The 27,317-nt window shown below is 51.0% G+C and overlaps 16 protein-coding genes and 1 non-coding gene across 17 annotated transcripts; 11 read left to right on the top strand and 6 right to left on the bottom strand.

Moving 5' to 3' along the window:
• Window positions 1-65: 65 nt before the first annotated feature.
• On the top strand, window positions 66-2,081 carry BCR37DRAFT_378827 (Sec1-like protein). Its single transcript, XM_040869131.1, has one exon. The coding sequence runs from the start codon at window positions 103-105 to the stop codon at window positions 2,008-2,010; it is 1,908 nt and encodes a 635-aa protein (XP_040726110.1). The 5' UTR covers window positions 66-102; the 3' UTR covers window positions 2,011-2,081.
• A 41-nt stretch (window positions 2,082-2,122) lies between these two features.
• On the top strand, window positions 2,123-4,134 carry BCR37DRAFT_378826 (carbamoyl-phosphate synthase arginine-specific small chain). Its single transcript, XM_040869130.1, has 2 exons — window positions 2,123-2,246; window positions 2,331-4,134. Exon 2 carries the CDS (start codon window positions 2,367-2,369, stop codon window positions 3,657-3,659), a length of 1,293 nt encoding a protein of 430 aa, XP_040726109.1. The 5' UTR covers window positions 2,123-2,246; window positions 2,331-2,366; the 3' UTR covers window positions 3,660-4,134.
• Window positions 3,685-4,772, bottom strand: BCR37DRAFT_280689 (ADP-ribosylation factor GTPase-activating protein GCS1). Its single transcript, XM_040866820.1, has one exon. The coding sequence runs from the start codon at window positions 4,680-4,682 to the stop codon at window positions 3,711-3,713; it is 972 nt and encodes a 323-aa protein (XP_040726108.1). The 5' UTR covers window positions 4,683-4,772; the 3' UTR covers window positions 3,685-3,710.
• Window positions 4,722-6,417, bottom strand: BCR37DRAFT_280845 (uncharacterized protein). Its single transcript, XM_040866830.1, has one exon. It carries the CDS (start codon window positions 5,997-5,999, stop codon window positions 4,863-4,865), a length of 1,137 nt encoding a protein of 378 aa, XP_040726107.1. The 5' UTR covers window positions 6,000-6,417; the 3' UTR covers window positions 4,722-4,862.
• Window positions 6,093-7,134, top strand: BCR37DRAFT_280775 (uncharacterized protein). The gene is made up of 3 exons (XM_040866828.1): window positions 6,093-6,241; window positions 6,288-6,381; window positions 6,421-7,134. Exons 1-3 carry the CDS (start codon window positions 6,185-6,187, stop codon window positions 7,017-7,019), a joined length of 750 nt encoding a protein of 249 aa, XP_040726106.1. The 5' UTR covers window positions 6,093-6,184; the 3' UTR covers window positions 7,020-7,134.
• On the top strand, window positions 7,114-8,460 carry BCR37DRAFT_280847 (uncharacterized protein). The gene is made up of 2 exons (XM_040866831.1): window positions 7,114-7,171; window positions 7,214-8,460. The coding sequence occupies exon 2, from the start codon at window positions 7,249-7,251 to the stop codon at window positions 8,359-8,361; it is 1,113 nt and encodes a 370-aa protein (XP_040726105.1). The 5' UTR covers window positions 7,114-7,171; window positions 7,214-7,248; the 3' UTR covers window positions 8,362-8,460.
• A 51-nt stretch (window positions 8,461-8,511) lies between these two features.
• BCR37DRAFT_378822 (uncharacterized protein) lies at window positions 8,512-10,032 on the top strand. The gene has a single exon (XM_040869129.1). It carries the CDS (start codon window positions 8,559-8,561, stop codon window positions 9,648-9,650), a length of 1,092 nt encoding a protein of 363 aa, XP_040726104.1. The 5' UTR covers window positions 8,512-8,558; the 3' UTR covers window positions 9,651-10,032.
• Window positions 10,033-12,144: 2,112 nt separating this feature from the next.
• On the top strand, window positions 12,145-12,918 carry BCR37DRAFT_398044 (SH3 domain-containing protein; the record flags this gene model as incomplete). The annotated part of the gene is made up of 1 exon (XM_040871750.1): window positions 12,145-12,918. One exon carries the CDS (start codon window positions 12,148-12,150, stop codon window positions 12,916-12,918), a length of 771 nt encoding a protein of 256 aa, XP_040726103.1.
• A 66-nt stretch (window positions 12,919-12,984) lies between these two features.
• On the bottom strand, window positions 12,985-16,011 carry BCR37DRAFT_392257 (uncharacterized protein; the record flags this gene model as incomplete). Its single annotated transcript, XM_040871128.1, has 2 exons — window positions 12,985-14,971; window positions 15,008-16,011. The coding sequence occupies 2 exons, from the start codon at window positions 16,009-16,011 to the stop codon at window positions 12,985-12,987; spliced, it is 2,991 nt and encodes a 996-aa protein (XP_040726102.1).
• A 23-nt stretch (window positions 16,012-16,034) lies between these two features.
• On the bottom strand, window positions 16,035-16,547 carry BCR37DRAFT_280681 (uncharacterized protein). Its single transcript, XM_040866819.1, has one exon. It carries the CDS (start codon window positions 16,494-16,496, stop codon window positions 16,089-16,091), a length of 408 nt encoding a protein of 135 aa, XP_040726101.1. The 5' UTR covers window positions 16,497-16,547; the 3' UTR covers window positions 16,035-16,088.
• A 55-nt stretch (window positions 16,548-16,602) lies between these two features.
• On the top strand, window positions 16,603-17,497 carry BCR37DRAFT_346072 (nucleophile aminohydrolase; the record flags this gene model as incomplete). The annotated part of the gene is made up of 2 exons (XM_040867659.1): window positions 16,603-16,745; window positions 16,783-17,497. The coding sequence occupies 2 exons, from the start codon at window positions 16,603-16,605 to the stop codon at window positions 17,495-17,497; spliced, it is 858 nt and encodes a 285-aa protein (XP_040726100.1).
• BCR37DRAFT_378816 (tryptophan--tRNA ligase, cytoplasmic) lies at window positions 17,026-18,795 on the bottom strand. The gene has a single exon (XM_040869128.1). The coding sequence runs from the start codon at window positions 18,753-18,755 to the stop codon at window positions 17,499-17,501; it is 1,257 nt and encodes a 418-aa protein (XP_040726099.1). The 5' UTR covers window positions 18,756-18,795; the 3' UTR covers window positions 17,026-17,498.
• Window positions 18,796-19,618: 823 nt separating this feature from the next.
• BCR37DRAFT_392252 (uncharacterized protein) lies at window positions 19,619-20,098 on the bottom strand (the record flags this gene model as incomplete). The annotated part of the gene is made up of 1 exon (XM_040871127.1): window positions 19,619-20,098. One exon carries the CDS (start codon window positions 20,096-20,098, stop codon window positions 19,619-19,621), a length of 480 nt encoding a protein of 159 aa, XP_040726098.1.
• Window positions 20,099-20,561: 463 nt separating this feature from the next.
• Window positions 20,562-22,235, top strand: BCR37DRAFT_408342 (uncharacterized protein; the record flags this gene model as incomplete). Its single annotated transcript, XM_040872141.1, has 2 exons — window positions 20,562-20,777; window positions 20,868-22,235. 2 exons carry the CDS (start codon window positions 20,562-20,564, stop codon window positions 21,966-21,968), a joined length of 1,317 nt encoding a protein of 438 aa, XP_040726097.1. The 3' UTR covers window positions 21,969-22,235.
• Window positions 22,236-22,588: 353 nt separating this feature from the next.
• BCR37DRAFT_378811 (uncharacterized protein) lies at window positions 22,589-23,170 on the top strand. The gene is made up of 2 exons (XM_040869127.1): window positions 22,589-22,696; window positions 22,741-23,170. Exon 2 carries the CDS (start codon window positions 22,800-22,802, stop codon window positions 22,962-22,964), a length of 165 nt encoding a protein of 54 aa, XP_040726096.1. The 5' UTR covers window positions 22,589-22,696; window positions 22,741-22,799; the 3' UTR covers window positions 22,965-23,170.
• A 7-nt stretch (window positions 23,171-23,177) lies between these two features.
• On the top strand, window positions 23,178-23,250 carry BCR37DRAFT_t18. Its single transcript has one exon. It is a non-coding gene; the product is annotated as a tRNA-Arg (tRNA).
• A 1,150-nt stretch (window positions 23,251-24,400) lies between these two features.
• BCR37DRAFT_280202 (uncharacterized protein) lies at window positions 24,401-25,660 on the top strand. Its single transcript, XM_040866818.1, has one exon. It carries the CDS (start codon window positions 24,820-24,822, stop codon window positions 25,366-25,368), a length of 549 nt encoding a protein of 182 aa, XP_040726095.1. The 5' UTR covers window positions 24,401-24,819; the 3' UTR covers window positions 25,369-25,660.
• Window positions 25,661-27,317: the final 1,657 nt, after the last annotated feature.

Here is a 27,317-nt window from a genome sequence, read left to right as displayed (position 1 = left end):
ATTTCCTTTGATTCCGGCAACATCACGTGAATCTCTCAACTGCCAGCGATTCACAGCAGCAGACAAAACATATACTGCACTAAAGTAAAACAAAATGCCACAATGAGCTCCCTCAGAGACAGACAGATCGCATGCATCAAGCGCATGCTAGCCTTGGATGCAGCAGATGCCCAACAAGTCACACCGGGCGTCTGGAAAGTCCTCGTCTTTGATGCACTGGGCCAAGACGTCATCTCCTCCGTCTTGCGCGTCAGTGACCTGCGGGAAGCAGGCGTCACCGTGCATATGCAGCTGAAAGCAGACAGGCAACCAATCGGTGATGTGCCAGCCGTGTATTTCGTTGAACCAACACAAGAGAACGTCGATCGGATCGTGGCTGACTTGGCAAAAGGTCTCTATGAAGCTGCCTTCCTCAACTTCTCTTCGAGTATCTCAAGACCCTTGCTTGAGGATCTTGCGAGTAAAACAGCACAAGCGGAAACAGCGGGGAATATTAGTAAAGTGGTGGATCAGCATCTCAACTTTGTCGTCACTGAACCAGACTTGTTTAGTTTGGGTATGCGCGATGTCTTCTACAAGCTCAATGCACCGGCTGTCCCGGAAGCACAGATACAATCAGACATTGATCGGATCGTCTCGGGTCTCTTTTCTGTTATTTTGACGCTCGACAATATTCCCATCATTCGCTGTCCGTCTGGCAATGCTGCAGAGATGATTGCCTCAAAGCTCGATGCGCGTCTCAGAGATCACATCATCAATACTCGACAAACAGCCGGGACACGACCTGCCCAGCAAGCCTATCAACGGCCAGTCCTCGTCATCTTGGATCGAACCATGGATTTGGTCAGTATGCTGTCCCATTCATGGACCTACCAAGCACTCGTTCACGACTTGTGTGACTTGCACCTCAATCGCATCACCCTCCCTGCAGAAGACTCTGCAAAAGCGCGTAAAGCCTACGATCTCGACCCGTCTGACTTCTTTTGGCAATCCAATGCCAATACCGTCTTTCCTTCTGTTGCTGAAAATTTGCAAGCAGAACTCGATCGGTATACGCGTGAAAAGGCAGAACTCACTCGTACAACGGGTGTCACTGAGATTGAGGACTTGGATCCCTTGAATGCCGGTACAACGATTCATCTACAAGCAGCCCTCAAGGCATTACCAGAGATGCAAGCGCGGAAGCAAACCTTGGATATGCACATGACCATTGCAACGGCGTTGCTCAAGGGTGTACAGGAGAGACAAATTGACAAGTTTGTTGAGTCAGAAGAGACGATTGCTCGAATGCAAAAAACGACACTGCTTGCGGCACTGAGGGATACACAGCGGAAGCCAGAAGATCGCATGCGGTTGTTGATGATTTACTATCTCAGCCAGGAAGAAGTCAAGAAGCCTGATTTGGCAGAATACGAAGCAGCACTGACGGAAGCCGGTTGTGATTTAAAGCCACTACATGCTCTTAAGAAGCTGCGCGACTTGACACGAATGAGTGTTCCTGCCGTGTCTGCAGCAGCACCCGCCGTCCCTGCGCAACAGAGAGGTGCAGATCAGCTCTTCCGTGGATTTTCCTCCTTGTCGAGCAAATTTGGGGAGCGTTTACAGCAAGCTGGTATCTCGGACAACTTCAACAATCTCATTTCAGGTGTCAAGAATTTCCTGCCAAGCAGCAGTAATTTGACCATCACACGGATTGTTGAATCCTTGATGGAGCCAAGCACGGGTGCTTCTTCGTATACGGGACAAGCAAAGAGCCTTACGGACAGCTACCTCTATTTTGACCCGAGACAACGCCAGCAGCCCGTCACGAAACCAGCCAAGCCACAGACATTCGGTGAGGCAGTGGTGTTTACGGTGGGCGGAGGCAATTACGTGGAGTATGGCAATTTGCTGGACTGGTGTGGTCGGCAAGAGCAGGCTGGAAGGGGGAAACGGGTGATTTATGGCAGTACGGCGATCTTGAAGCCTGGCCAGTTTGTGGATGACCTTGGGAGGATCATGGGCCAGTAGCCTGCATCGTCAATACACTAGTAGCCTAGCAGTAGACACTCAGTAGAGTCACTTCCCGTCCTCGCTTCAAATCGGATTTCTGATTTTTGATTTTTCTTATCGCCCGCCAGCATCAAGCAGCAACCAGGACACTCACCAACACAGACAGAGCCTCCCATCCAGCACGGACCAGCGCAGCTCTTGTATGACCGTACTGTTCACCTCAAGGACATCCGCAGACTACATCTCCGACGCAAGTAAGTGAACCCCATCGGGCCTACCAAGTCGTTATCTTGGAACTCCCTTATCTTGACGTGGACAGACGGCTAATCCATCTCTAGTTTGGAAGAACCTGCTTTAAGTATCCCAGCAACATCATGCTCACTTCTCATCTCAACATGCTGCTCAAGACAGCCACAGGGCTCCGTCTCCCAGCAACACGACGGGCCCTGGCAACTGCAACAGGAGCCTTCCCAGAAGACCACGCCAACTACATCCATCCACGTCAATTTGCTCAAAAACCAGTTGCAAAGCATGACCTGGCCACCTTCACCATCAAGGACGGACCTGTCTTCAAGGGCACTTCATTCGGTGCAAAGCGAAATATCTCTGGTGAAGCAGTTTTCACAACTTCCGTCGTGGGATACCCGGAATCCATGACGGATCCCTCGTATCGCGGCCAGATCCTCGTTTTTACACAACCCTTGATTGGTAATTATGGTGTTCCCTCTGGTGAAGCACGCGATGAGCACAACTTGCTCAAATACTTTGAGTCGGGTCGTATTCAGGCAGCGGGAATCATCTGTTCTGATTTCGCTACAAAGTACTCACACTGGACGGCTGTGGAGTCGTTGTCTGCTTGGTGCTCGCGTGAAGGTGTCCCAGCCGTTTCTGGCGTTGATACACGCGCTATTGTCACGTATCTGCGAGAACAAGGAAGTTCCCTTGCCAAGATTAATGTGGGTGAGGAGTACGATGCAGAGGATGATGATGCTTTCATGGATCCGGCTGCCATCAACTTGGTGCGTAAAGTCTCCACCAAGCATCCTTACCACATTGCTGCTGGTGGTAAAGAGCATATTGCCTTGATTGACTGCGGTGTCAAGGAAAACATTCTGCGATGCCTGGCTGCTCGTGGTGCCGATGTCACTGTCTTCCCATTCGACTATCCCATTCAAAAGGTCATCAACAAGTTTGATGGCTTGTTCCTGTCGAATGGTCCTGGTGATCCTACACACTGCGATGCAACCGTGTATAACCTGCGCAAAACCATGGAAGTCTTTGACGGCCCCATCTTTGGCATCTGTCTAGGTCATCAATTGCTCGCCCTCGCTGCAGGTGGCAAGACCATCAAGCTCAAGTATGGAAATCGCGCACACAACATCCCTTGTCTCAATACCGTAACGGGTGAATGCTCCATCACGTCGCAGAATCATGGATACGCAGTGGATGTCAAGACCTTGCCACAGGGTTGGAAGGAGTCATTCATCAATTTGAATGATCAGAGCAATGAAGGCATCATGCATGAGACGCGACCGATTGCCAGTGTTCAATTCCACCCAGAAGCAAAAGGTGGTCCGTCTGATCCGGCATACTTGTTTGATAACTTTATTGACCAAGTCAAGCGATACACAGAGGGAAAGACACCTGAGCCCAAATTCGCTGCTTAGACGCATTCTATAGATGAACAATGCTATCCTTAACAATCATACAGGAGAGATCTAGTCCTTGTATTTCTTTGTCGGTGCAGCGGCAGCCGGTGCACTCATCGGTTCTGTAGCAGACCCTGTTGCACTAGCAGAACCAGGTACCCCGCCTTCCATCATGCGATTCGCCCGTTCATACGCATACTTTGCATCTTCTTGCACTTTTGTACCAAGTCCCACTGCGTACTTTTTCGCATCTTCAGCAAATCCTGGATCATTGAGTCGCTCAACAGTAGGCGCAATCACATTCGCTTGGACCGTCTTGGCTGTAGATGCAACAGACTTGCTCAACCAACCCCAACCACGAGAGAGTGTTGCGAGTGGATCATCGAGTGGTGCAGGTATACCATCCTCCGTCAACGCATCCAGCGCGCGTCTCCCAGATTTAAGATGTTCATCATCGTCTGCAGCGCCAGATGATCCAAATCCAACATACTTGCCACCTTGTGAGGGTGGTAGTGCATCTGAGCGTGTCGCATTCGCATGTCCCAAGTTTGAGAAGTATGCCTCATTCTTTGCCTTTTGTGGAGATGCCGTACGTGTCTGGGCTGCACCGGCTGTAGACCGTCCTCCCTCTGTTGCTTGTGCTTGTGCTTGTACAGGTGGTTGATAGGGTTGCTTCACCCATGTCTTACCCTCGACCTCACAAACCAGCTTCTCCCGCCAATCTTGAGCAAATTCAGAGACGTACTTCTCCTTGATGGGCATACCCGTACAAAATCCAGGATACCCTTGGAAGAATGCAACACAAGCATCATTCCCACCCAAGGCCATCTTGGCCACTTGTTCAGGCTGCCAGCGATCCATAGTACAACTGCGTACAAAGGACGTTTGAACGCCCAAGCCACGATGCACGCCAGAACATTCAAGACAGATGAAGATGGCGAGGGTGACGGAAGCCCATTGTGGATGGGGTGCGCCGCAGTCAACGCATGTGTTGTTGCCGGATTGTTTGAGGAGGGCTTGGAGTTTTTGCTTCTCTGCCATGACTGACTGACTGACTGACTAGTTGGTTATAGACACTAGATAACTAGGCCAGTCTTGGAAGAGAGGATGAGAGGCTGGTTGTGGTGTTGTTGTAAGGTGACGAAATGCGAAAATGTCGCGCGCTATGAAGACTGAAGAGGACTACGTGCAAAAGGCCAAGGTTCAAGAGGGTGAGAGACGTTACTGCGGTGGCGAGAAGGCCTCATAAGACCCATGCATCGCTGCGTTGGTGTAATCGGGCGGCGGCATCGCATAGCCATACGCTGCATAGTCTGACATACCATAGTATGACCCAGGTCCTGCCATCGCCACAGGAGCAGGCGTCATATCATCGTAGTAGACCATACCATTCATTGGCATCCCGGAGAGAGACGATCTTTTACGCTCGTGTATTGCTTGATATTCCATGTTGGGCGCCATGTACACAGGCTGATGCTGCATCATTGGATACGGTTGGCCGTACGACATGGAAGGCGGGTAGTGGTGATGATGATGATGCTGTGCTGGCATGGCAGGTGGATAGCCTTGCATCATCAACGGCGGTTGTGGACCATACCCGTATGATAGTGGGCCCGGTGCCTCAGTAAAGGGCATCGGCGTTGCCTCCATCATACTCAGGAAGCCTGCTGCTTCCGGCGACATGGAACGAGAGTGTGCGCTCTCCATACACGAACTGCGTGACACGGAGGGCGTCCTCTCTGCTGCACGCGGATGCTGATGCGAGAGAATCATTTGACTGAGCTTGCGTTCAAGGGCATTACCAGCTTTGCCCGCTTTACGGCGTACACGCTCTTGTTTCGTATTCTCCTTTGCTGCTATTGACTGTGCTGGTGAAGCTGTGCATATAGCGTGCTGAGGCTGTCCAGGCAACTGCACCTTGATGGGTTTAAGCGGTGGCAATTCGGGTGTTGGTGCAGTGCCTACTGGCATGCGCAGACAAAGTACCTTGACTGGGCGTTTGTCCACCTTGACGCGAATCATCGATCGACTGCGCTTCGATGCTTGGTCAACGTTAAACAGCGCTAGGTCTTTGCGCACAAGGCTGTCGCGCGTCTCGCCACGTTCCTTGGAAGCATTTTTCTGAGCTGCCACCGGCACTGATGCCTTCGAGACATCTTTCTTTGCAATCTCACCAAGTGCTGAACCTGAGATGGCAGGAGGCGCACTGCTAGGCTTCTTTGCCGCCTTCTTTGCAGCTCTGTTCTTGGTCTGCCCCTTCACTCCTGCGACCGCCTGCGCATTTCCAGTCTCGAGGCCATGAAGCGGTTGCGAGCCACTTGACGAGTCTGATGGCAAGACTGAGTGCTCCTTGTTCATCCAGGTAACAAGAGAGGGAGGCGCCTTGTTGGTCGTGTGCCCTGATGCTTCTCGTTGAGTCTTTTTTTTCTTTGCCGCCGTTCACAGATCTCCAAACTTTAAACGCTTTCTACACCAAGACAAGGACTCTCCCTCTATTGCTTGGCTATTCGCTACTGAGCTTACTGTAGCTACTAGACTGCTACATGACTGCTCGAGAGCTGCTCGAATTGCCCGCCAAAAGGCAGAAAAGGGCCAGCAAGGTAGCTTCCACAAACTTCCATGCAACACTGTTTCTGATGAGCTTAGTTTCTGCTTGACCCCGTCAAGCCCGACGATGCTGGCGATGCTCTGCCCAGTAAGAAGCCGAGCATCACAAAGCCCGTCTTTGCGGCTGATTCCGGTAAGTGCATTCGCCGCAAAGAAGCTAGCTCACATGCAGTTCGATCACGGCTTGGCACATTTCTGCCAAACCTCAAGGCTGCGAATGATGCACTGCCGTCAGACACATCCTCTATACAAATAGAGGCGCCAGAGGAGGCGACAAGTTACATCGAGATGGACTTGGGACTCGGTGTTTTGGAAAAGAAGCACACAGACAGCTCAAGTGACGATTCTGTGGCTGCAGCAGACGAGGGCGCCATTCTAGGCCAGCTCCTCAAGACAGGTGGTCAGTCAAACAAGCCTGCCATTGTTGAGATGCAAAGCTCAGAGGAGAGTGAGGAGGAGCATGAAGAAAGCGCTGTGCTGCCAGTAGAGCTTCAACTCACGCTGCATCCAGCGCTGGTACACTACAGGCTGCTCGCGCATATTGATCATCGCTTGGAGCTTGAGATCGTCCTGTCTCTCATGACACGTATCTTGAAACAGCTGGCGAAACGCTCAAAGGGACAGGTTGGCACCATCACGCAACTCAATGTTTTGCAAGAAGATATGCTCAAGCTCATGGCTCGGCGCGATACGCTGCTAAGAGAAGAACAAAGCGAACTAGTGCTTGAAACGGTCTACTTGGAAGAACTGGACAAACTCATGCAACTCTGATAGTGCTACACAGACGCTCTCTTTGTTAACTTTTGAACGAGTGATATGTCATGCATCGCAAGGAGGCTCGCATACCAAATTTGGTCAGCATCGCCAGGGGCAGAGATCTACGAATGTCGCCACGTCAACACTACCACTCATGCTCCTGTCAGGTGTGTTGGCACCTGTCCCTCGCGTTCTGACCGCTGACCAAGTCTACTAAAATAAAACCATTTGCGACATTGAACACATGGCAGGTCAGCATCTCCTCATATGGTTCTCCCTTGCGGAGCACCTGGTGGAGGACTTGCGTTCGTGTGGCCTCTTTGAGACTGTTCAACACTTTCAGCCCAAGTTTGTGGAAGGCTCTACGCATCCCGACCAGTTGTGGGGGTTTGAACCGCCAGAGATTCCAGACGAGTGCTGGCAAAAGGTGACGGTGCTGTTGACGAACGCCTGGCTGCCAAGATCACCAGAGCAAGCACCCAACTTGCGACTCATCCAGACCATGTCGGCAGGCGTTGAGCACTATCTCACTCGAGAGGATTTCTTTACAAACAAGGTCCGATGTCAGGTTCAGCTCGCTTCTGCTGCTGGCGTACACAGTAGCGCGATTGGAGAGCAAGTTTTGATGCACACTCTTGCTCATTTTTACGAGATGCGTGCATTGAATGAGATTCAAGCAAGTCGCTCCTGGAACCGAAGTTTGTACGTCCCACCAGGGCAGATTGGTGTGTCTCCAGAACTTCGTGGACAGACGATCGGCGTGATTGGCTATGGCTGCATTGGTCGTGAAGTGGCGCGCCTCGCGACGGCGTTTGGTATGAAGGTTCTTGCTGCTTCATCGACGGGTAGGAGAGCTGCTGCTCGTGGATACACGATTGCTGGCACAGGGGATGACGATGGATCGTTACCAGAAGCCTGGTATCCCTCAGGAGATGCAGAAGCCATGAAGGATTTCTGGGCAAAGTCAGATGTCGTTGTTCTATGCTGTCCAGTTACCGAGACAACCAAGCATCTCATCAATGCGTCAACGTTGAAGCAGATGAAACAGTCGAGCTTCCTTGTCAACGTCTCTCGCGGCGCTGTCATTGACCAGGACGCACTAATTGAGGCATTGGAGAATAAGCAGATTGCAGGCGCTTTTGTTGACGTGACGGACCCTGAACCTTTACCGAAAGACCATCCGCTGTGGACAACTAAGAACTGTACAGTCACGCCGCATGTTACTGGAGCAACAAACATGTATGAGACGCGGTGTGCCGAGTTGCTCAAAATCAATATGGCCAGACTGATTGCTGGAGAATGTCCAAAGAACGCATATGACCTCAAGGCAGCCATCACATGCTGCATTGATGGCTGAGAGATGATGAGGATCAGTCTTCATAAGAGTAATAGGCACGGCTTCCATAGACTCGTTTACAGTAATCCTTCGACTGTGCAGCTGCTGCCTACCTCCCCGTTTCCATCTGAAGGGGCCCATCCATCGGTAAAGCCGGTGCATCGAGCTGACAGCGCGTCTATTCCCTGCGATAACCTCATCTGTACGGCAGGAACACCATGTCAGGCGAGCATCTTCTCATCAGCTTCCCGCTTGAACAGCATCTCGTGGAAGACCTTCGCTCCTGTGGTCTCTTTGAAACTGTTGAGCACTATCCCACCAAATTTGTGGTGGGTTCAAAGCACCCAGACAACTTTTGGAACCATGAACCACCTGAGATTCCCGCTGAATGCTGGACAAGGGCAACCGTTCTCATGACGATGTTTTGGCTACCAAAGTCGCCTGAGCAAGCACCAAACCTACGCCTCGTTCAGACCATGTCTGCTGGTATTGAACATTTTGACGGATCTGCCTATCTCGCTTCCCCAGATGTCAAGAAGCAGGTGCAGCTTGCATCTGCTGCCGGTGTGCACAGTTCTGCCATTGCCGAACATATTCTGATGCATATCCTCGCCCATTTTCACAAGATGAGCGTGTTGAACAAGATCCAAGCAGCCCGTTCCTGGAACAGGACATTATATGTTCCTCCAGGCAGTCTTGCAGGATCTCCAGAGATTCGAGGCCACACGATTGGTGTGATTGGTTATGGCTGTATTGGACGCGATGTAGCACGACTTGCAACGGCATTTGGTATGAAGGTGCTCGCTGCTTCATCGACGGGTAGGAAAGCTCCTGCTCGTGGATACACGATTGCTGGCACAGGAGATGACGATGGATCATTGCCAGAAGCCTGGTATCCCTCAGGAGATGCAGAAGCCATGGAGGACTTTTGGGCAAAGTCAGATGTCGTTGTTCTATGCTGTCCAGTCACCAAGACAACCAAGCATCTCATCAATGCGTCTACGTTGAAGCAGATGAAACAGTCGAGCTTCCTTGTCAACGTCTCTCGCGGCGCTGTCATTGACCAGGACGCACTGATTGAGGCATTGGAAAATGAGCAGATTGCAGGCGCTTTCGTCGACGTGACGGACCCTGAGCCTTTGCCAAAAGACCACCCCCTCTGGACAACCAAGAACTGTACAGTCACACCTCATATCACTGGAGCGACAACAATGTACGAGACTCGATGCGCTGATTTGCTCAAAATCAACATGGCGAGGTACAAGTCTGGAGAGCAGCTGATTAACGACATGGACCTGACCAAGTTCTAGCCACGACCTTGTCTTTGACGTTAGAAACTCGCCTCAGCAAATTCGAAAGCTTCAAGAGTGCCAACACAAATATTTATCACCAAATACTAGACTCGAGCTGGCCACTCAGCTGAGCTCTCATGACCCATGACTTCCCAAGCAAGATCAAGGCTTTATCGTTTATCCTCCGGCATTGTTTTGGACACAGCGGCGCTTAGTCGCCCCGTTCCTGCAACTGAGAGCACCAGGTATCAAAGCAAGAATCTGGTCCTAACTAGGTCTCTTATCTCCCCGTAGTATGCTTGAGGTAGACCCATACACTGTCTTCCTTGTCAGCGGTGTGATGAAAGTTGTCCACGTGGTACGAACATCCAGGCGAAGCGCACGCTTTCACAAATGAAACACCACAAATGCAAAGGCCAGTATCTCAGCCGCTAGTGAATTCAATCAATTCTAACTTTGCTGGAGCTAAGAATACTATCTGATCTATCTAGAAATATCTGTTTAAGGGCGCTTATGCGCTGGCCTCGTACTGAGGCGCCCAGATCGTGTGACGGTGACATTTCCAGGCTCTGCACTTACAAGTTTCCCCTGAACCATAGCACCCGCAGTCTCAATCAATTTCGACCTTGACTTCTCTTCTTGCCCTACCACAGCTGACTTGTAAGCCTGCTTGGGCCTCTTTTGAGCTTGCTTCACAGCACGGCTGGCCAGAGAATCAGCCTTCTTTGCCGCTGCCGCGGCCTCTGTAGCTGATTTAGCTGCAGCGCGAGCCTGGCGTTTCTGTTGAGCCCTGCATGTCTTTTCAGCCGCCCTTTGCTCGACTAGCACGTCTCCTCCTTGTGCATCCTTGGCTTGAATGTCTCGTGCCTGCTGTACCTCGACTGGGTCAACAGATAAAGCGCCTGTCCGTTCATCCGACCTCGTCTGCTCCCCAATCTTCAGCTGTCTTTTCTTCTTTGGCTGATTTTGCATGGCAGCAAACTTTAGCTGCGCATTTTCCAGCTTTACGGAATCATGCAATCTTTGGGCCTCAGAAAGCCGGTGCGCCAGAAATTGGAGGGACTTTCTCGTTTTTGGATCAGCATTGACAGATGTCTGCGCCAAGAATCGGCGCAGCTTCGCTGGCCTGGACACAGTACATACTCCAGTTGGTGGTCTTGGACCGTCGTTGTGTTGCTGGGCTTGAGCGGGTAATGGAGTCGCTGGCCTTTTGCGCAAAGGACCCAGGGCTATTTCTGGATTGAATGGCCAAATGCCAGTCTTTTCCCAGGCAGACTCGATAGTCTTCTTGACAAAGGTCTTTTGATAGGCCAGCCAAAAATTGGGGAGGAAGTCTCGCTTCTCGATCGAGCACTGTCCTCCTGAATCTGTGACCATCTGATCGAGGCCTTGGCTATAATGGTCGGCCAAAGAGCTGAAGCAGCCATTATCCAAAGGCTGTAATCTATGCGTCGAGTGAGGCGGGTAGAAAGCAAGATAGATCTTCAGTTCAGTGCACTTGCTGATAAATTTTGTGTTCAAGTGCGAGCCATGACCATCAAGAAATAAGAGTCTCCAGGAGCGTTTGGATTTGCGCCGCGACTCCTTGTCGAAAATGTCCACGAGCCAGTGCATGGCAAGCTCATCAGATGTCCACCCATCGGGCGAGCTTGCAAAATAGCAATTGTGCTGATTTGTCTTGAAATTCTCGATCCAGACATTTTGAGCGTCCCCGGTGTCAGCCTTGTAAATAACAGCGGGCGATAAAGTTGTTCCATCTGCACAGATTGTCGCCAAGATAGTGAACCCTTCTTGGTCGCCATCCTGCCCAGCTCTGGGAGGCTCATTGAACTCAGATTTCTGCTTAGCAAACACCCGGCGTGCCTTCTGCGAAGCTCCAATCATGAACCCTTTCTCATCCACATTGTACATATTCTCCGCCGTGATGTCGTGCTTCTCGATAACAGCAGCCAAACCATCGAAGAACGACTCATAGCTAGTGAGACTGTCAGCCTGGTGACGAGCTAGGTCAACATTCTGAAGATATCGGCTGTCCAAAATATCCTTGTGGCGCTGAATAAATCGACTTGCCCAGTTTTTTGAAAGCGGTCGGCCAGCCATACTCGAAGCTAGCGAGGTTATAAATGCTGGTGGGGGTGGAACGCAGAGATCACTCAATTGCTTGATCTGATCTATGATCATTTTCTCCTGATGGTTGGAGAGCGCCTGCTTGTTTTCCTCCCTGTGGGCCATAGAGGTGGATAGGCCATGGAATCGACGGCTGAGGGCTGGTCGACTTATTCCATGCTTTCTAGCTATCTTTGCTAATACAGGCGCGTCAGATGCGCGTGCCTCTGCAATTGCAAGCTCCATTGACACTAGATCATGGCTATATCGCGTAAGTTGTGAGCTGATATTTGACTTCTTGAAGCGTGGACAACATTTATTCAGATGGGCAAGATCTCCCAGCTATTTTTGACATTTCACGACCAAATGCTAGACAACCGCGTATTGACAGCTAACAACAGGCCCTGCCATGACAGACACGGCCTTCATCAATAGAACACTCGGCGCAATCTACACTGACCTGGGCTATCTCGTTGATGTCGGCATCTTGAGCGAAGATGACTACAACCTCATCACGTCCAAGATACCTAGACGACATACAGGCGCCTTGCCAGCCATCACAGCTGCAGCGAGTGCGCAACCTCAAAATCATATACAACCTGATCGCAATGATCGCAGACAAGTCCCATCAGCACCTTCTCATGCGCCAACACCTGTTCAGCCAGCGCCAACACCTCAACCACCAAAATTGCTTGGCATTGCGCAGTGCGATGCGCTGTATGACTACAGCACGGAGGATGCCGGTGACTTGCCGTTTCGGAAAGGTGATAAATTGCTCGTACTAGAATACTGCAATGCGGATTGGTGGCGAGGTCAGCATGTACCTGGTCCAGCAACAGGCTATGGAAAACCGGTACCAAAAGGGATGGGTCGTGTTGGGTTGTTTCCGAGCAATTATGTTCAAAAGACTGCTGTTACAGGTGTTCCTGATCCTCAAGTCCCGCTTCCCCAGACGATTCCCTATCAGCAAGCAGTTGCACTCCCATCACTCGCACCCGAACAGTACAATCCGCAACGGTACGACGCAGTCTCGTATGCGCAAGGTGGACCACAGCAGGTGACGGTGGTGCAAGACAAAAAGACTGGGCAAATGCACAAAGTTGGTGGCAAGCTCGGGAATGCGGTCATCTTTGGTGCTGGCGCGACCATTGGCAGTTCGATTGTGAATGCAATCTTGTAGAAATAAGATGAGCGATTAAGCTAGAAATGATACGATTCAAATGTCACTATTATCTTGCTGGTGGCCTCAGTGCCCATTCATAGCGGTCTTTTGATGTTGAGGCCCTGTCTCTGTTGGCTCTGTAGCTTGACGTGCTTTTGGCGAGTCAACAGGCACCATGGCAGCACTTGCGAGACTCTTGATGCTCGCCCAATGTCGCACCATACGCTGGTCCATACTTTCCCTTCGCTCCCACTGTTCTGTTCGCGGCGGCTCAGGAATAGGCTGCTCGTCTGCATTCTCTGGCGTTTGAGAAAGCATTTTTCGAATGACATGCTGATGAGCTGAACGAATCAATGATTTGCGCTTCGACCCATCACCGCCGCCATCGCTGTACCTGCTGCTAGCATCTGAAGCCTTGCGCAAATGCAAAGGCGACTCATCAGCATCGCCAAACAGCTCCCGCTGCAAAGCATTGGCTTCGTCCTCAATGGCCGCAAAGCGATTACGCGTGCGCGATGGTGCAACAGACATGTGTGACCCAGCCGGATCAAACTCATTCTTCCAATGCATTTCTGGTTCATCCAATTCAAATGACATGGCTGGCTCATACGTACTTCGATTGTGTGCCGCAAGAGTCGACTGAGAGGCATGGGCGTCCTTGCTGGGAACCAGTGTTGGTAATGGAGATGATTCTGCCATCATCACTTCTGGCGAATGGCGACGGACAATGGGTGGCTCTGCGTACGCGACTGCAGGTGATTGAGAGACAACTTGCTTGATGTCTCCTTGAGACTTGCGTGATTGCCAGAAACGATTGAATTTGGGAGCAGACTGCGATACGGTAGAATCTCTGGAAGGCCGTGGATCGGCAGGTATGGGTGGGGGAGGCGGGTGATTGTGGGAAGAGATGCTGACTTGAGGGTAAAGCGGCATATCTCCTTGGATCCTACCATCAGCCCGTCGTTGCCGGGGGGTAGAAGGCCGCGACCTAGACTCACGCTTCGGTAAGGTTGTTTCTCCAGAAGGACTGACATCTCTGCCGCCTCCATTTTGCGTTGCGAGCAGCTGACTTGAGTTGATGGTCGTCATCACTTGTGAAGGCGAGAAACCGGGAGGTTGCCCACGGAGCGTAGACTGGCGTGATTCGACCTTGACCGCCGGCACCGGGCTATTGGTTCGAAATGAAGCAGTGTCGGGCACACTTACATCCATTGCAGGCGAGAGAACCGGCTTTCTTTCCGGCTTGCGTTGCGATGCATCCACAGGCTTCACTTGCGTAGGCAGCTCGGCGCTCGCCGCAGCATCAGACTTTTCTGCCCATCTAAGCATCTTTTTGACATCTTGCCCAATGCTGTCATCATACACACTCTCCTCCCGTCGGTGAACAGTCTGGACAGCAACAGGACGATAGGCTTGTGGTCCAGCATCGAGCATCTTTTGTTCTGGTCTGTGGTCATCAAGCAACTTTTTGAGTCGCATGGCGACAACCAAGTCTGAGTCTGCAAGTGCCCTGCCACCATCAATCGTCTTGCGAACACTAGATGGCTGTCTCTCGGGAGGCTTCTCCTTGCGAAAACTCATCAAACGCTTCTTCTGCTTGTCAGGGACAGTCTCGACAGTGGCTGTTTTTTCGAAGAGTTCTTCAAGCACAAGCACTGCATCGGGATACTTGAGCTTCACCACAAGACTGCGACCAAAGATGCTGCGATGTAATGGACTAGACTCACCCGCCATGGCATTCATCCAAGCGCCCCAAAACCCAGCATCCACGCGACCCTTGTCTAAAGCTGCTTGCTCTTGCTGGACAGAATGGTAGGTGACTGCAATGGACGTTTCCAGGGGTCCGGAATCAGCAAGCAAGTCTGAGCGAGGGATAGGCTGGCGGTACACAAGAGTGCCAGACAGTCCAACTTCCATGAATTGCTGCCAGTTTGGCATGTGTGCCGGTTTGGCGCTTGAGGGAGCAATGGTGTGAGGATGAGGCGCTGGACGAGCAGTCTGAACGACCCGTTCATCCCGATTTCTGCGTGCTTCATTCGAATACTTGGCGTCAAAGCCGAAATCTTGAAAACTAGCGTTAGCAGCGTCAGCCAAGCAAAGAACTTACTCAAGCCAATCAATCTCTGTCGCATTCTCCCCAACCTTTTCACTGTGGTTTGAACTAATTTGCTCAAAACCTCGTAACATGCGTTGCGACTCTTCAGTCAGCGTATCCAACGGATCTGAATGCGGCGCAATTTCGCGACGTGCTTGTAGGTGCAACAGTATGCGTTGTGCCAAGACCCGCGGATTGGCACTAATCTTGGGAGACTGCAGAGACGTCCAGAAGCAGACATTGTTGTCTGATGTGGGAAGCAGGGGATACGCGTCCTCCTTGAGCATTTTCTCCAATGCCTTGGGCAGCATGGTATGGCCACGCAGATAGGATACCAGTAAGTGCTCACTAGCGGCTGCAGCTGTCTTCCAGCGCGTGTAAGCAATTTGAAAGGGTGTTGGCTTTGCGTCGAGCTGCGGCGCCAACTCGTGTCCAAAGAAGAAGGCAGCACATTGTCGAGCAAGCTTCCTGGCTGGATGGCCATTGACAGCTACATGCGCAGCGACTGCGCTGAGCAGCTCCAAAAAGGCGAGCAGAATACTTTGCTTGGCTGGATCAACAATTAGAACCGGCACAATTTGTTGAAAGGCTGTTCGGTCTTGTCGCAGTTTTTCTTCTGTTGATCTGAACAAGAGGTAGGTGGACCAGTCAAGCAAGCCGCCGTCAATGCGTGTCATGCCCCATCGAAAGAGTGCTGCAAGAACAAGGACATCGCAAATGAGCAATTCTCTGCGCAGTTCGTCTCCCTGCCAACCAAACGCATGCCACTGCCGAATGAAGGCTCTCGTCGCAGGCAAGTCACTTGCTGGTCTGAATGGCAGAAAGAGGAGAGGCGTCTCCAGACCTCGACTGCGCAACTGATCCGCGCACGCGACGAGCAGCGGCTCTAAATCTCTGGCTGGAAGCGACGGCCGGTCAAAGAGCTCCTGACCACCATCTTCTGCAGAGACTTGCCTGGTCGGCGTCGCAACCCATTGCTGCTTGATGGGTGGCTTCTTCTTTCCAAACAAGCCCATAGTTGACTACTAGGATTTGTCTTGCTTTGGCTTTGCTGGATCTTTTAATTAGCAAAAGACTCCTAGACCTTGTTTGTTCAGGAGGCCCAGAAGCGTCCTCGCTGCGCTTGAACAGGCTGGCAAGCTGGATCAGGCTGTGAACTCTTTGCATCAAGATTAGCATCCTGCACAGCAGGCGCATCTGTAGCAGGCCGTTGAAGCGTCTTGTCTGCATCGTCTCTAAAGGCACCCATCATCTCTTCCCATTCTCGCTCCTCCTCCGTCTTGCCGACCTTGAGCTCCCTCCCTACATCCACCTGCTCTCCCTTGCCAATTCGGTCAATCACATTGCGTAGGATGCCAATCTTTGTGTCCAGCTTGCGCTCTTTTTCTGCATAGGCTTGCTTGATGTTGATGAGGTGGATGGCTGCTGAGCCGAAGCTAGCCCATAGCACGAACTGGACAGTATTGTCCACATGGCTCTTCCAAGTGAGCCTCGATGCCATGTCTAGACAGTCTGTCTGGTCGGTCTAGTCTACAGGTTTTTTCTCGAGTCGTCGTCGTGATTCAAGTTGCGACGTCGACGCGTCACCCTCCACACAACCAACAAGCATGGACGCGCTTGTCGGCAAGTACACGCATAGCACACATCAGGACGACTATGCAGATGACTCTAGGGCCAATATTCAGTTCCTAAAATATGACTTGCCTTCGCTCGCTAATCCTGGCGCATTTCTAAAGATGCACACGGACGAGTATGCTTTCTCATTGCTTGAGCTCTACTGACGCTAGTGTGGCTAATCCAGCGTGTAAGATCAAGATTGCGCACGGTACAACGACTCTTGCCTTTCGCTTCAAGGGCGGTGTTGTGGTTTGCACAGATAGTCGTGCAACAGCCGGCTCATGGATCGCATCGCAGACCGTTAAGAAGGTGATCGAAATCAATCCATACCTACTCGGTACCATGGCAGGTGGTGCTGCAGATTGTCAATACTGGGAGACCTTCCTCGGGATTCAATGTCGCTTGCATCAGCTCAAAAACAAGGAACTCATTTCCGTGGCTGCCGCATCCAAGATTCTCAGCAACATTGTCTATAATTACAAAGGCATGGGTCTGTCGATGGGCACTATGCTTGCTGGGTGGGATAAGACTGGACCAGCCTTGTTTTATGTTGATTCCGATGGTACACGCAGCAAGGGCAACTTGTTTTGTGTTGGATCCGGAGCCACATTCGCCTATGGTGTACTGGACGCCACCTACCGGTTTGATATGGAAGATGAAGAAGCCATTGCACTTGGACGGCGGAGTATCTTGGCAGCGACGCATCGTGATGCATACTCTGGAGGTTTTCTCAACTGCTATATCGTCAAGGAGAATGGATGGCAAAAGCTCGGCTTTGACGATGTCGACGGCATCTTTTGGGAGACAAAAGTCAGGGAACAGTCTTTTATGAATGTACCTGGAGAAAACGAGGTGCCAGCAGAGACGCTGCCTAGTGATGCTTAGTCTATAGCTCAATCTTACGAGTTCCATCCATGAACTGTGCAAGCAACTCATCCGATACTGCGGCACGTCGCTGCTGGAAGCTCGAGACAAATTCTTGCAGCACTTCGATACACCGCCTCTTCATCTCTCCCGTCAAAATTTCGCCCTTTTTGTAGCCTTCTTTGAGCTGTGCAAGCTCTTCATCTGACTCTAGGAAAAAGGTGAGGAATTGGTAGGGTACATCAACATCTGGGTTGCCACCGTTTTGGCGATGAAGCTCGAGTGTATCGCCGCCGCCAGAATAGGCATGCTTGTTGATTTTGTCCTTAATGCGCTTTGGCGTGTCGTTCATAAAGATGGCACTCGTCTCTATACTCGCCGACATTTTCGTACCGGGCCCTTGTAGCGCGGGGAAAAAGACACTGTGTAGAAGGGCGCATTTCGGTGCTTGCAGACGAGTAGCCACATCGCGCGTCAGACGAAAGTAAGGATCCTGGTCAATAGCGCATGGAATTAAGCAGGGCAGGTTGGGCCCACCTCTTCCAAAGATTTGCGGGAAACTGCTTGAAATGGCCGGTGCTGCTTGAACGGCAACAAAGTGCGCTTTGCCGATACAGTCGGTGCCTTCAAAGCCAAAGCTGGATCTGGACTGGTTGATGGTTATGCTGCGACTGATGCGCACGACGTTTTTGTAGAATTCACCGCCAACATAGTCGGTGTTGGCAAAGATGAATGTCTTTTTGAGATCAAATCCAACAGCGATAATGTCTCTTGCATTGTCTGATGCATAGCGCCGCGTATCTTCAAGCGTCAGATTCTGCTTAAAGAGAAACTTTTCATCGTCTGTGAGCTGAATCACGAGTGGGCAGTCGAAGACTTTTTGCAACCAGCAAGTAAAGGCAAACGGAATCATGTGTCCGAGATGCATGCTGTCTGCACTTGGCCCACGGCCCGTATAGAGGTAAAACTTTTCCTTCTTTTCAAAGCGATCCAATATCAAGTCGAGGTCGCGGTGTGAGAAAAACGCGCCTCGTCGAAGGAGTGGATGCGGCTTATGACCAGTTAGTGTTTCAAAGCGCTGAAGTAGCTCTGGAGTGACGGCCTTGGTGCCGAAGGACTTGATGAGCTTGCCATAGTCAATAGCGACTTGCTTGCCGTCCACAATGGCGCCTTCGACCTCCCAGGGTGTGATGTTTTGCTCTGCTTGTCCCGCGGATTGTCCATCGATGGTCAGAGCATCTAAAGGCAGCGGTAGATCCGCGGATAGCATGTCTGCCATGAGGGGAGAGATGAAATGTTATCTGGCGCTTCTATTGCAGTTGCGCCGTGAGAAGTCAGAATTTAAATCTTAGTGACCAGGCCAAATCTGGAGACTGACCTCATATGACATCTACTGAAGCTAAATACAGAGTGATAGGAGTACAAAACTAGACCTTGTGCTAGAGTATTGACGAGGCTGTGCCACTATGAGCACTTATTGCTGTTCAAACTCGAGGTCTTTGCGCTTGTTCTATTGCCGTGGCCCATCGAAAACAAACACCATGCCTTTCGCCATGTTGGACACGGGTAGTAGAAAAAGCCTTCTTTGCTGCTCATTCCTTCCTCCCATTTATCAATCACTTCACTGGAGTACTTTTCTACCTCTTCCTGTTTACCAGCATACACTTGAGCCAAAACCATGTCTGATCCAGGATCCTCTTCTTCCAAGCGCTCCTACGAGTACGCGCCTGAAGTACGTCCACGTAAGATCAACGTACATGCCGGCAAACGTACCCTCGACAGAATGATGAATGCGCCTTTCCTCTCTCCCGCTCAAGCAGAAGACTATCTGGCCTCGCTGCAACCTATACAGGTAAACCCACAGCAGCAGCATGAACAGGACAAGTGGGTCAATTTGTTCTACAGTTTCCGCAAATCCAAGCTGGAAATGGAGGAAACCGCTCTACCCACCGCCTCCCAGGTCATCCTATTCACTCAGCACTTTCTGGCCTCTGCCGACATGTTTAGATGCTCTGATCTGCTGCAAAAGGCGCTTTGATCTTGACCTCGCTGAGAAACAGGCATGCATCATCAGATGGTTTTGCACAACACGACGCCATGAGTCTGTTCCGAGATCAAGCTTGTATGCAAGGTACTGCAAAATCATGCGGTCGAGTGGGACAAGCTGACGCGTGTGAGCTTTCGCGATTGACCAATGCGCATTCGTTTCTCATGGACCGCTGTATCGACGGAAGATTTGAGCATAGAGAAGTCGTGAGGCTCAAGTGTGAACTGCTCTGCTGTGAAGCGCTGAGTTGCTGCTTGAAGGATGCAACGTAGACCACGAAGCAACAACTGTCGATTAGGAGGTCCAGTACTTTGCATAACGATGGTCAGAAAATGCTCGAGGAATAGCACAAGCGAAGGGGCAGTTGGTGGCTGATCGGACTGGCCCAGCTTTTGAGTGGAGAAGGTACTGTACAGCTCACTGAAATAGTTGTAAATCTTGATCGTAGCAGGCGCTGAGTTAGCCTGAGTGAAGTTGTGCTCGTTTTGAGAGAGCGCAACCCATACTTTGTCTGTTCCTAAGTTAGTCAACTTGTTGAAAATGGAACGAGATCCAACGTCCTTGAACAAAGACATAGCTGACTAGACGTAGATACCAAGAGAGGACGCTTGGAAAGCAGGACTTCGAGCGAATTCTGCCCTATATAGAGCGAAGAGCAAACCGCGATGATTGCCCACGTCATCTTATATAATCTGCGATTCTTTTCGGAACATTTGCCTTGAAACTTGAACGAACGATACATGCCACTAAAGCAAGCAATCATAATGGCCTCTGATTGAATTGCAGCCCATCCAAGCGTGATACTGAACTGATTTTGGTCGGTCGTCGGTGTTGGATTTGAGGTGGCAGACAGGGTTAGGGATGCTGCACTGACCCCTGAATTTTTCAGCGGTTGCGGCCGCGCTGAGCTCGAGCCCAAGTCAAGATGTCTTCTTCAAGCCTTCTTTGCCGCTCTTCCCTTCCTCCCATTCATCAACCACTTCACTGCAGTGCTTTTGACCCTACTCCTACGCACCAGCATTCACTTGAGTGAACACCATGTCTGAAGAAGGATCCTCCTCTCGCAAGCGCCCCTACGAGTACGCGCCTGCAGCTGATGTACGCCCACGCAAGATCAACGTACATGCCGGCAAACGTACCGTCGACAGAATGATGAATACGCCTTTCCTCTCTCCAGCTGAAGCAGAAGACTATCTAGCTTCGTTACAGCCTGTGCAGGTCAGCCCACAGCAGCAGCATGAACAGGACAAGTGGGTCAATTTGTTCTAAACCTTCCGCAAAGCCAAGCTGAATATTGAGAAAAGCGTGCTGCCAACTGCCTCCCATGTTGTCCTTTTCATCCAGCACTTCCTTGCATCTGCGGGAAGGGCGCCGCAGCACAAGCGTTTGCTCAAGGGGCTCTCATTCATCATTGAGGACTTCATCTTCATCTTCAAGAACTTCAAGGCAGATGCACACTTCTATGGGCAAATCAAAGCAGCAGCTGATACTGTTCCCAAGACAGGACAGCTCGAGGACGGTTTACTAGCTAAGGACATGCGAGCAGGCTTTGCCACACTCAGCAAGATGACACGCGCATACCTGCATGCCCGAGGACCGACGCTTGCATCCATGTCTGACGAGGCTCTCCAGATACAGCTTGTCGTTGTGACGCTCAGTACGCTTGCCTGTCACATTGGCGATGTCACTGTCGCTGCTGGTCAACCTGACGATGCATGCCTGTTGCTTAGTGACATCAAGATCAAAGTGCCTGCCCCTTTCAAAGCCAACCACGATCTTTCAAAGGTGACTACTTTCGTTGAGCCGAGGGCACCCGAGGGACTGAAGCTTCGAGGTACAGAATGGGTCGTACCAGTCGCGTTCTTGCCGACACATCCGCATGCTTGCATGCTCTCACTTCTACTCGAACTGGCATCGCGTCGTGGTGTGGTGGCTCCTGGTGGGAAAGAATCGGTCTTGATGGCAGCGTCAAACACTGCAGATGGCTTTGTGCAATGGTGCCGTGACGAACCAGTCTTTCAACAAAAAGATGGTAAAGCAGCACGTCGCCAACACTTCGTTACAGGCTTGAAGGACATGATCAATGTCAGCGGTGTGCAAACTGAACCGACATTCCATGCCTTCCGTCGCGGTGCCACGCGCGATGTCAAACACTTGCCTCAAAGTACCCTCGACGCTGGTGGATTTACCAAGGCCCAGACTCGCCAGGTCTTGTTCCACAGGCACACTCCAGAATTTCTTGGTACTACGGAAGGCTATGGTGGCTCACCTACGCTGCCAATCATGCCTCTGCGAGCAATGCACTGTGATATCGATCTGCTTCGCTTGCCGTTCGAGTCCGCAAAGATAAGTGCCCAATTGCAAGTAGAACCGGACTTGACGGCACTGCCAGAAGAGCTGTCTGGAAAGGATACGGATGACTTGGAGAGCCTGTTTGATGATTGAGAGCATGGCGATCAATAGCTGGATTTTCCAGAAGTTTGTGTAGTCATTTTGCGTGCCACCGCGGATGCTAAGGTATCGAATTGGCTCGTTCTCAATCTTCCAGCCACGCCAGGCGTTGCGTCTTAATACGCGGAACGTGCGGATCGGATGGAAGAAGCTCTTTGACGCACTAGCCTTGCTGGCGCTTGCCTTCTCATACGCCTGCACTGCTTCCAGGAGACAACCAGGAGCCTACTATCCAAATAGTCCTGTGAAGCTTGATTGACCGAAAAAGCTGTGTACCAGCAGATAGCTCGGAGACCGAAGCCCACTAGCTTGACATCCTTGTCAAGTACTTGTGCGAGATGCGATCGTATGCTTTCCCAAAGTCCATCGTTGCCATAAGGCCTAAGGTCACAGCTTCTTCGACTTGTGCTGGGTCTAGCATCGCTGAATTGTTTGCACATTTGGAGCGATAGCAGCGATGCGTGAATAACGTCCGATCGGTCTCACAGTTTCGCACGTCTTGAGGTGCTTGCGCACACGAAATCGTTGGTCAAAGTTTATAGGCCCATGCTGCATGTTTTGGTGCGAGGACGTGCTGCCAACTATGTCGGCTAGCGCACCAAATTCTTCTTGCATGACAGCTATTGCCACCACTGATCCTAGCCTGGATAACGAATTGAGGGCAAGTAGCGTGGCCGACGGTGATTTGGCATTGGTGCATGAGAGGAGTAGAGGGCAGCGCGCTTTGCTTGTTATCTCGAGCTGCAGTTGGCGATAAGCTACTTACTGACGTTCCATACACACGTTTCTTTGACGTTGACTCAGGTGCAGAAGGCAAGCAAGTCGATGTTTGGAGGAGCATGTCATCTGCCGGCACACGAGGCGCTGAATGATTGCCCTGACTTGCACAGTCGAGGCGGTGGCAGCGAGACTTGCATGTTGTTGAAGGGGTCTGTCTGGCAAACTCGTGAGTCTTTCAGAGCCTGCACACTCAACAAAGCAATACAATGAGGCGCTTTTTGAAACACAACTCACTGTCTTAACATGGCATACTGTGCCGCATACATCGAATGAGGACCATGCCATGCCTAATGGAGTATGAAATACGTGACTGCTACTTTTCAAGAATTTGAAATTGCAGATGTAATTAAGCAAGCCGGCCGTTCTTCAACAGAGTTTGTGGTGCAACTGGAGGACCTGCGATGAGGTCGAGAGTTCGAACCAGGCCTCGTGGCCCAATGGTCAAGGCGTCCGTCTACGAAACGGGAAATTCCGGGTTCGATCCCCGGCGAGGCTTCTTTTTCTTTCTCCCATTGCACACTCCTACGTCATCTCCACCTTGATACACGTTTTTACTGCATTTTGCCTATTGGCACCACTGCAAGGCCGTATTGCGTAGGCCGTGTCGCCTGAACTTTGGCTGGTGCACGCTGGTCAAAATAAAAATCAATTTTTCCGGTATGCGAGTTGAGTAACAGTCACGAAAGTAGCACAAAGGTAAAACTAAGGTGCATCTGAGGATCGGCATGAGCTAGAGTCTATAAACTCAGGAAGCCGAATTTGCTCTGATCATGTTTACTTGGTAAGCCGTGGCGTCGGCAGATCGCCATCACTACGACGATGTGTTCGCGAGGTCCGTCAAAGCCTGAGACTTCGCTGCTCCCGCGGGAGGTCGAAGCTTGCCTACACTGGTACTTGCTACGCTGATGACTAGTTGCTTCCATCTGCCATGCCATGTTACGGCCTCGCTGACTAGCCTCCGGTCAATCAGTAAAAGTGCGGTGCGACACTGTCTGATTCCACTCCGAGTCCTTAGTGCTCAAATTTTGAGACGTGCGCGGTACGGCGGATCATCAAATGGCTCACTTGGCTGCCTGCATTTCCATCTCGGCCTGTCATACTCCAATGCCCGATCACTGCACTCTTGTAAAACTTTCCGACCAGTGGCGAGTCACCGTGGTGGGGCGCTTCGCACTCATTTGTGGCTCCCCAGTGGGCTCAGACTCCCTGCAGTCGCTTGCACATGATATGTTGTCCAAGGTCATCTACCAACTTCGATTTGTTCAGGGCATTGAACTCAGGTTTCGACTCATCCCGCTCTCATGACCAGCTGCAGAGGCAGATGATGCATACGTCCGACTGACATGCCCTATCTCAAGCGTTAGCCAATGTGTATCGTATATCTCATGTCACTTTGTCAGACCTATTCGGAGTTCACCTCGCATTCCCGTTGAGCCAAAAGTGACTAGTCCCTAGAGGACACCGCTGCAGCTCTTTAAACCCCGAATCCAAGGCCTCATCCAGGAGTCAGTGCTCGTCAGGAGACACCTCCTGGACCCAACTTCGAATCCCGCAGAATCTCGAAGCTCATTTATATCTAACACACTTCACTTCGCACATGAAGCAGTTCGCTGACAAACAAATCTCCACGCGCTCGGGGATGCCAGCAATTGAAGAGTCAATGAGGGAAGACGCTACTGCTACAAAGTCTTTGGCCGCCATGAACAGCCTCCAGCAGCCTTCAAATCTGCTTGACTGTCATCAGTATATCAATGAGTCTCCTTTACTCTTGCTTGGAGCAAGATGCATGGTCAAGATGATTTACGAGCATGTCAGCGCTTTGCGCCCCTGAATTGAGAATGACTGGACTCGGATTAGCTCAACACTGCCAGCCAGCAGCTCGCAATCTGTTGACAAAGTCTTGACATATACCCCTGATTGAAGCTATCATTCGTTCAAAGTTTGAAAAAGGTGCCATTGGGACGCTCCCAAGCATCAACCACTCAACCATATCCCGACACATCCCTTGCAGCGGTCCTAGTCACTGACAAGGCGCGATTCGCATTGCAAAGTCGCCAAAGTATCCATGTTCAGTCTGACTTCACTGCTCTTTGCTTTCCTTAGCATCGATCTCCTGGGCGTCTTTGCAATCGAATGGACCTTCACAGAGCACGTCCCATTGCCCACAACGCTAAACATCTCGACCATGGGCATCGTTCGTCTGGACTCTTCAAACCATCAAGTTTTTATCAAGGCTGACCAAGCTTTGGTGGAGGCGCTGTATCTGATCGACAATTCAGTTCGTTTCCTGACTCACAACCAAGAGCTGCCGTTTCTGTGGCTCGTTGTCGCTAGCCACCATACTGTCCCAAGCACGTTTGATTGGATCCAGAATGGATGGACGACTCGGATTTCGATCGAAGACGACAAGGGCAAAGAGCAGGATTCTATCCAGGTAGCGCTTGTCTTAGGCTGGGGGAACCAAATGGGTGGAGGTTTGCCTAGCCCAGCTTCTTACGGCAAATATAATGGTTCACAAGTCTACTGCAAAGTTGGACCAGTCATCACCAAGAATTGGGATAGCCCAAATTGGATTACTCCACAATGCGGTAGCTTTCTCCAGCACACTACGTAGCTGACACCTGCTGATCTTGTGCTTTACCGGTCATCACCATCTTTCTCGTAATCAAGGCACTGTAGCTGTCTATGACTTAGTTTGAGAAAAGCTCGCTATCATAGACTTGCAAGGAACCCACAAAGCTTGAAACAGAAGTTTAGCTCAGATTCTGCAACGCATTGTTTTAGCAGTCTCAGCAGGGTAGCTGGAACGACGAAGTCTTGTTGTGGATAGAGTATTACAAGCGTCCGTTGAGCTGATTGCAGCTAATATGATGAGATCAAAGAATAGCTGTAATTGTTGCTTGCTGCAGCTGTCAGTCAAGTCAAGCTCTATGACTAGGCAGGCAAAGAAATGCTTTTAATCGAGATTGGCGGATATGCGAGGCTGTAGTCGTAGGTGACAGACACAGGCACGCAGGGCAGCTGCAGATAAGACTTGATTCGAATGGGGGACAAGAGTATAGCACTCTTGCCAGCTAAGACTAAACTAAAGGTCACGTGCATGAGCGCTGACGTGGCAGAGAGATAACAGCGGAAGCAAGTGATCAGGGGATGCACTTGAATTCCCAACACTCCCTCTATCTCGATAAAGCGAGGTGCTTAGACGAGGCCGAGAAGCAGTCGTTGCGTCTCCAATGCAGGACGTGGAAGAAGCTTGGTAAGGAGATCGGCCTTTTGCAGTTTTGTGCCGACGTAGTGTAGCTTGATCTTGCCTTGCTCAATCAGGGATCGAGTGTGATGGTACTTCACTTCGATGTGCTTACTCTTGGCGTGAAACACAGGATTGTGTGCCAACTTCAGCGCAGCCTGATTGTCCCCAAATAGATTGATGGAGCCGTCGGAGTTTAGCACATTGCTGATCTTGATGCCGAGCATGAGCTCGCGCAGCCAGAGAGCCTCTTTTGACGCGTTGGAGAGGCCAATATACTCGGCTCCCATGGTCGATGTGGCAACAATGTTTTGGCGCTTTGACTGCCAGGTGATCGCAGCTCCCCCAAGCATGAACACATAGCCAGATGTGCTCTTCCTTGTATCCAGGCACCCTGAGTAGTCAGAGTCAGAGTACCCAGCAAACTCGTCGTTTCCGTCGTATCGCAGTCGCAAATTGCGAGTCGTGAACAGGTACGCGAGGACGCCACGAGCCAACTTCATGTGAGAAATAGTCGGCTTGGCAGAGAAACGACCTAGAACACCGACAATATAGGCAACATCGGGTCTGGTCGAGATGGCGATCCACTGAAGCTCCCCAACAATGGATTGGTAAGCTGTTTTGTTGGCCAGCTGGTCGTCAGTCGGCTGGTGGGTAGTGCCGTCAGTGGTGAGAATGGTGCCGACACTGGCTGGCAGGTGCCTTGGATGGCAGTTGGCTAAGCCGTGGTCGGTGGCAATCGATTCAATATAGGTGGATTGATCGAGAGTATAGACGCCGTTGCTGTGTGAGACACGCATGCCAAGAATGGAATTTGCTGGACCAAGGTCAGAGAGCTCGTAGCGTTTTGTAAGAGCCTTGAGAAGATGCTCCTTGTGAGCGAGATCCGAGCAAGCCATGAGGATATCGTCAACGTAAACGCAAAGCAAAGACGAATTTGTCTTGTGCTGATAAATGCCGAAATCGTGCATTGAGCGTTCGTAACCAGCAGCAGTGAGTGTGGCATGCAGCTCGTCGTTCCAGGCTTTGCCAGCTTGTTTCAAACCATAGAGAGCCTTCTTGAGCCTAACGAAAGGGAAGTTCTCGTTGGAGAAACCTGGAGGAGCGATCATGAAAATCTCCTCAAACAAGTTTGCATTGAGGTAAGCGGTGGCAATGTCCATCTGGTGAAGATGGAGCTTATATATGGAAGCAAGCGCGATAAGCATGCGCACAGACTCCAGTCGAGTGACTGGAGCATACGTCTCGTTGTAGTCTACGCCAGCTTTCTGAGAGTAGCCCTTGGCGACAAGACGCGACTTGCGCTTGTCGAAAGT

Source organism: Protomyces lactucae-debilis (genome assembly GCF_002105105.1).
Source record: "Protomyces lactucae-debilis strain 12-1054 chromosome Unknown BCR37scaffold_7, whole genome shotgun sequence".
Lineage (NCBI taxonomy): Eukaryota > Fungi > Ascomycota > Taphrinomycetes > Taphrinales > Protomycetaceae > Protomyces > Protomyces lactucae-debilis.
This window is presented reverse-complemented; position numbering and strand designations above follow the sequence as displayed.

Bases quoted from the DNA above. Each gene is read 5' to 3' on its own strand.
- BCR37DRAFT_378827 (XM_040869131.1), top strand. From the start codon at position 103: ATGAGCTCCCTCAGAGACAGACAGATCGCATGCATCAAGCGCATGCTA.
- BCR37DRAFT_378826 (XM_040869130.1), top strand. From the start codon at position 2,367: ATGCTCACTTCTCATCTCAACATGCTGCTCAAGACAGCCACAGGGCTC.
- BCR37DRAFT_280689 (XM_040866820.1), bottom strand. From the start codon at position 4,682: ATGGCAGAGAAGCAAAAACTCCAAGCCCTCCTCAAACAATCCGGCAAC.
- BCR37DRAFT_280845 (XM_040866830.1), bottom strand. From the start codon at position 5,999: ATGAACAAGGAGCACTCAGTCTTGCCATCAGACTCGTCAAGTGGCTCG.
- BCR37DRAFT_280775 (XM_040866828.1), top strand. From the start codon at position 6,185: ATGACTGCTCGAGAGCTGCTCGAATTGCCCGCCAAAAGGCAGAAAAGG. The intron at 6,242-6,287 runs GTAGCTTCCACA...TGATGAGCTTAG, and splicing joins GGCAGAAAAGGGCCAGCAAG to TTTCTGCTTGACCCCGTCAA. The intron at 6,382-6,420 runs GTAAGTGCATTC...GCTCACATGCAG, and splicing joins CGTCTTTGCGGCTGATTCCG to TTCGATCACGGCTTGGCACA.
- BCR37DRAFT_280847 (XM_040866831.1), top strand. From the start codon at position 7,249: ATGGCAGGTCAGCATCTCCTCATATGGTTCTCCCTTGCGGAGCACCTG.
- BCR37DRAFT_378822 (XM_040869129.1), top strand. From the start codon at position 8,559: ATGTCAGGCGAGCATCTTCTCATCAGCTTCCCGCTTGAACAGCATCTC.
- BCR37DRAFT_280681 (XM_040866819.1), bottom strand. From the start codon at position 16,496: ATGGCATCGAGGCTCACTTGGAAGAGCCATGTGGACAATACTGTCCAG.
- BCR37DRAFT_378816 (XM_040869128.1), bottom strand. From the start codon at position 18,755: ATGGCAGACATGCTATCCGCGGATCTACCGCTGCCTTTAGATGCTCTG.
- BCR37DRAFT_378811 (XM_040869127.1), top strand. From the start codon at position 22,800: ATGTTTGGAGGAGCATGTCATCTGCCGGCACACGAGGCGCTGAATGAT.
- BCR37DRAFT_280202 (XM_040866818.1), top strand. From the start codon at position 24,820: ATGTTCAGTCTGACTTCACTGCTCTTTGCTTTCCTTAGCATCGATCTC.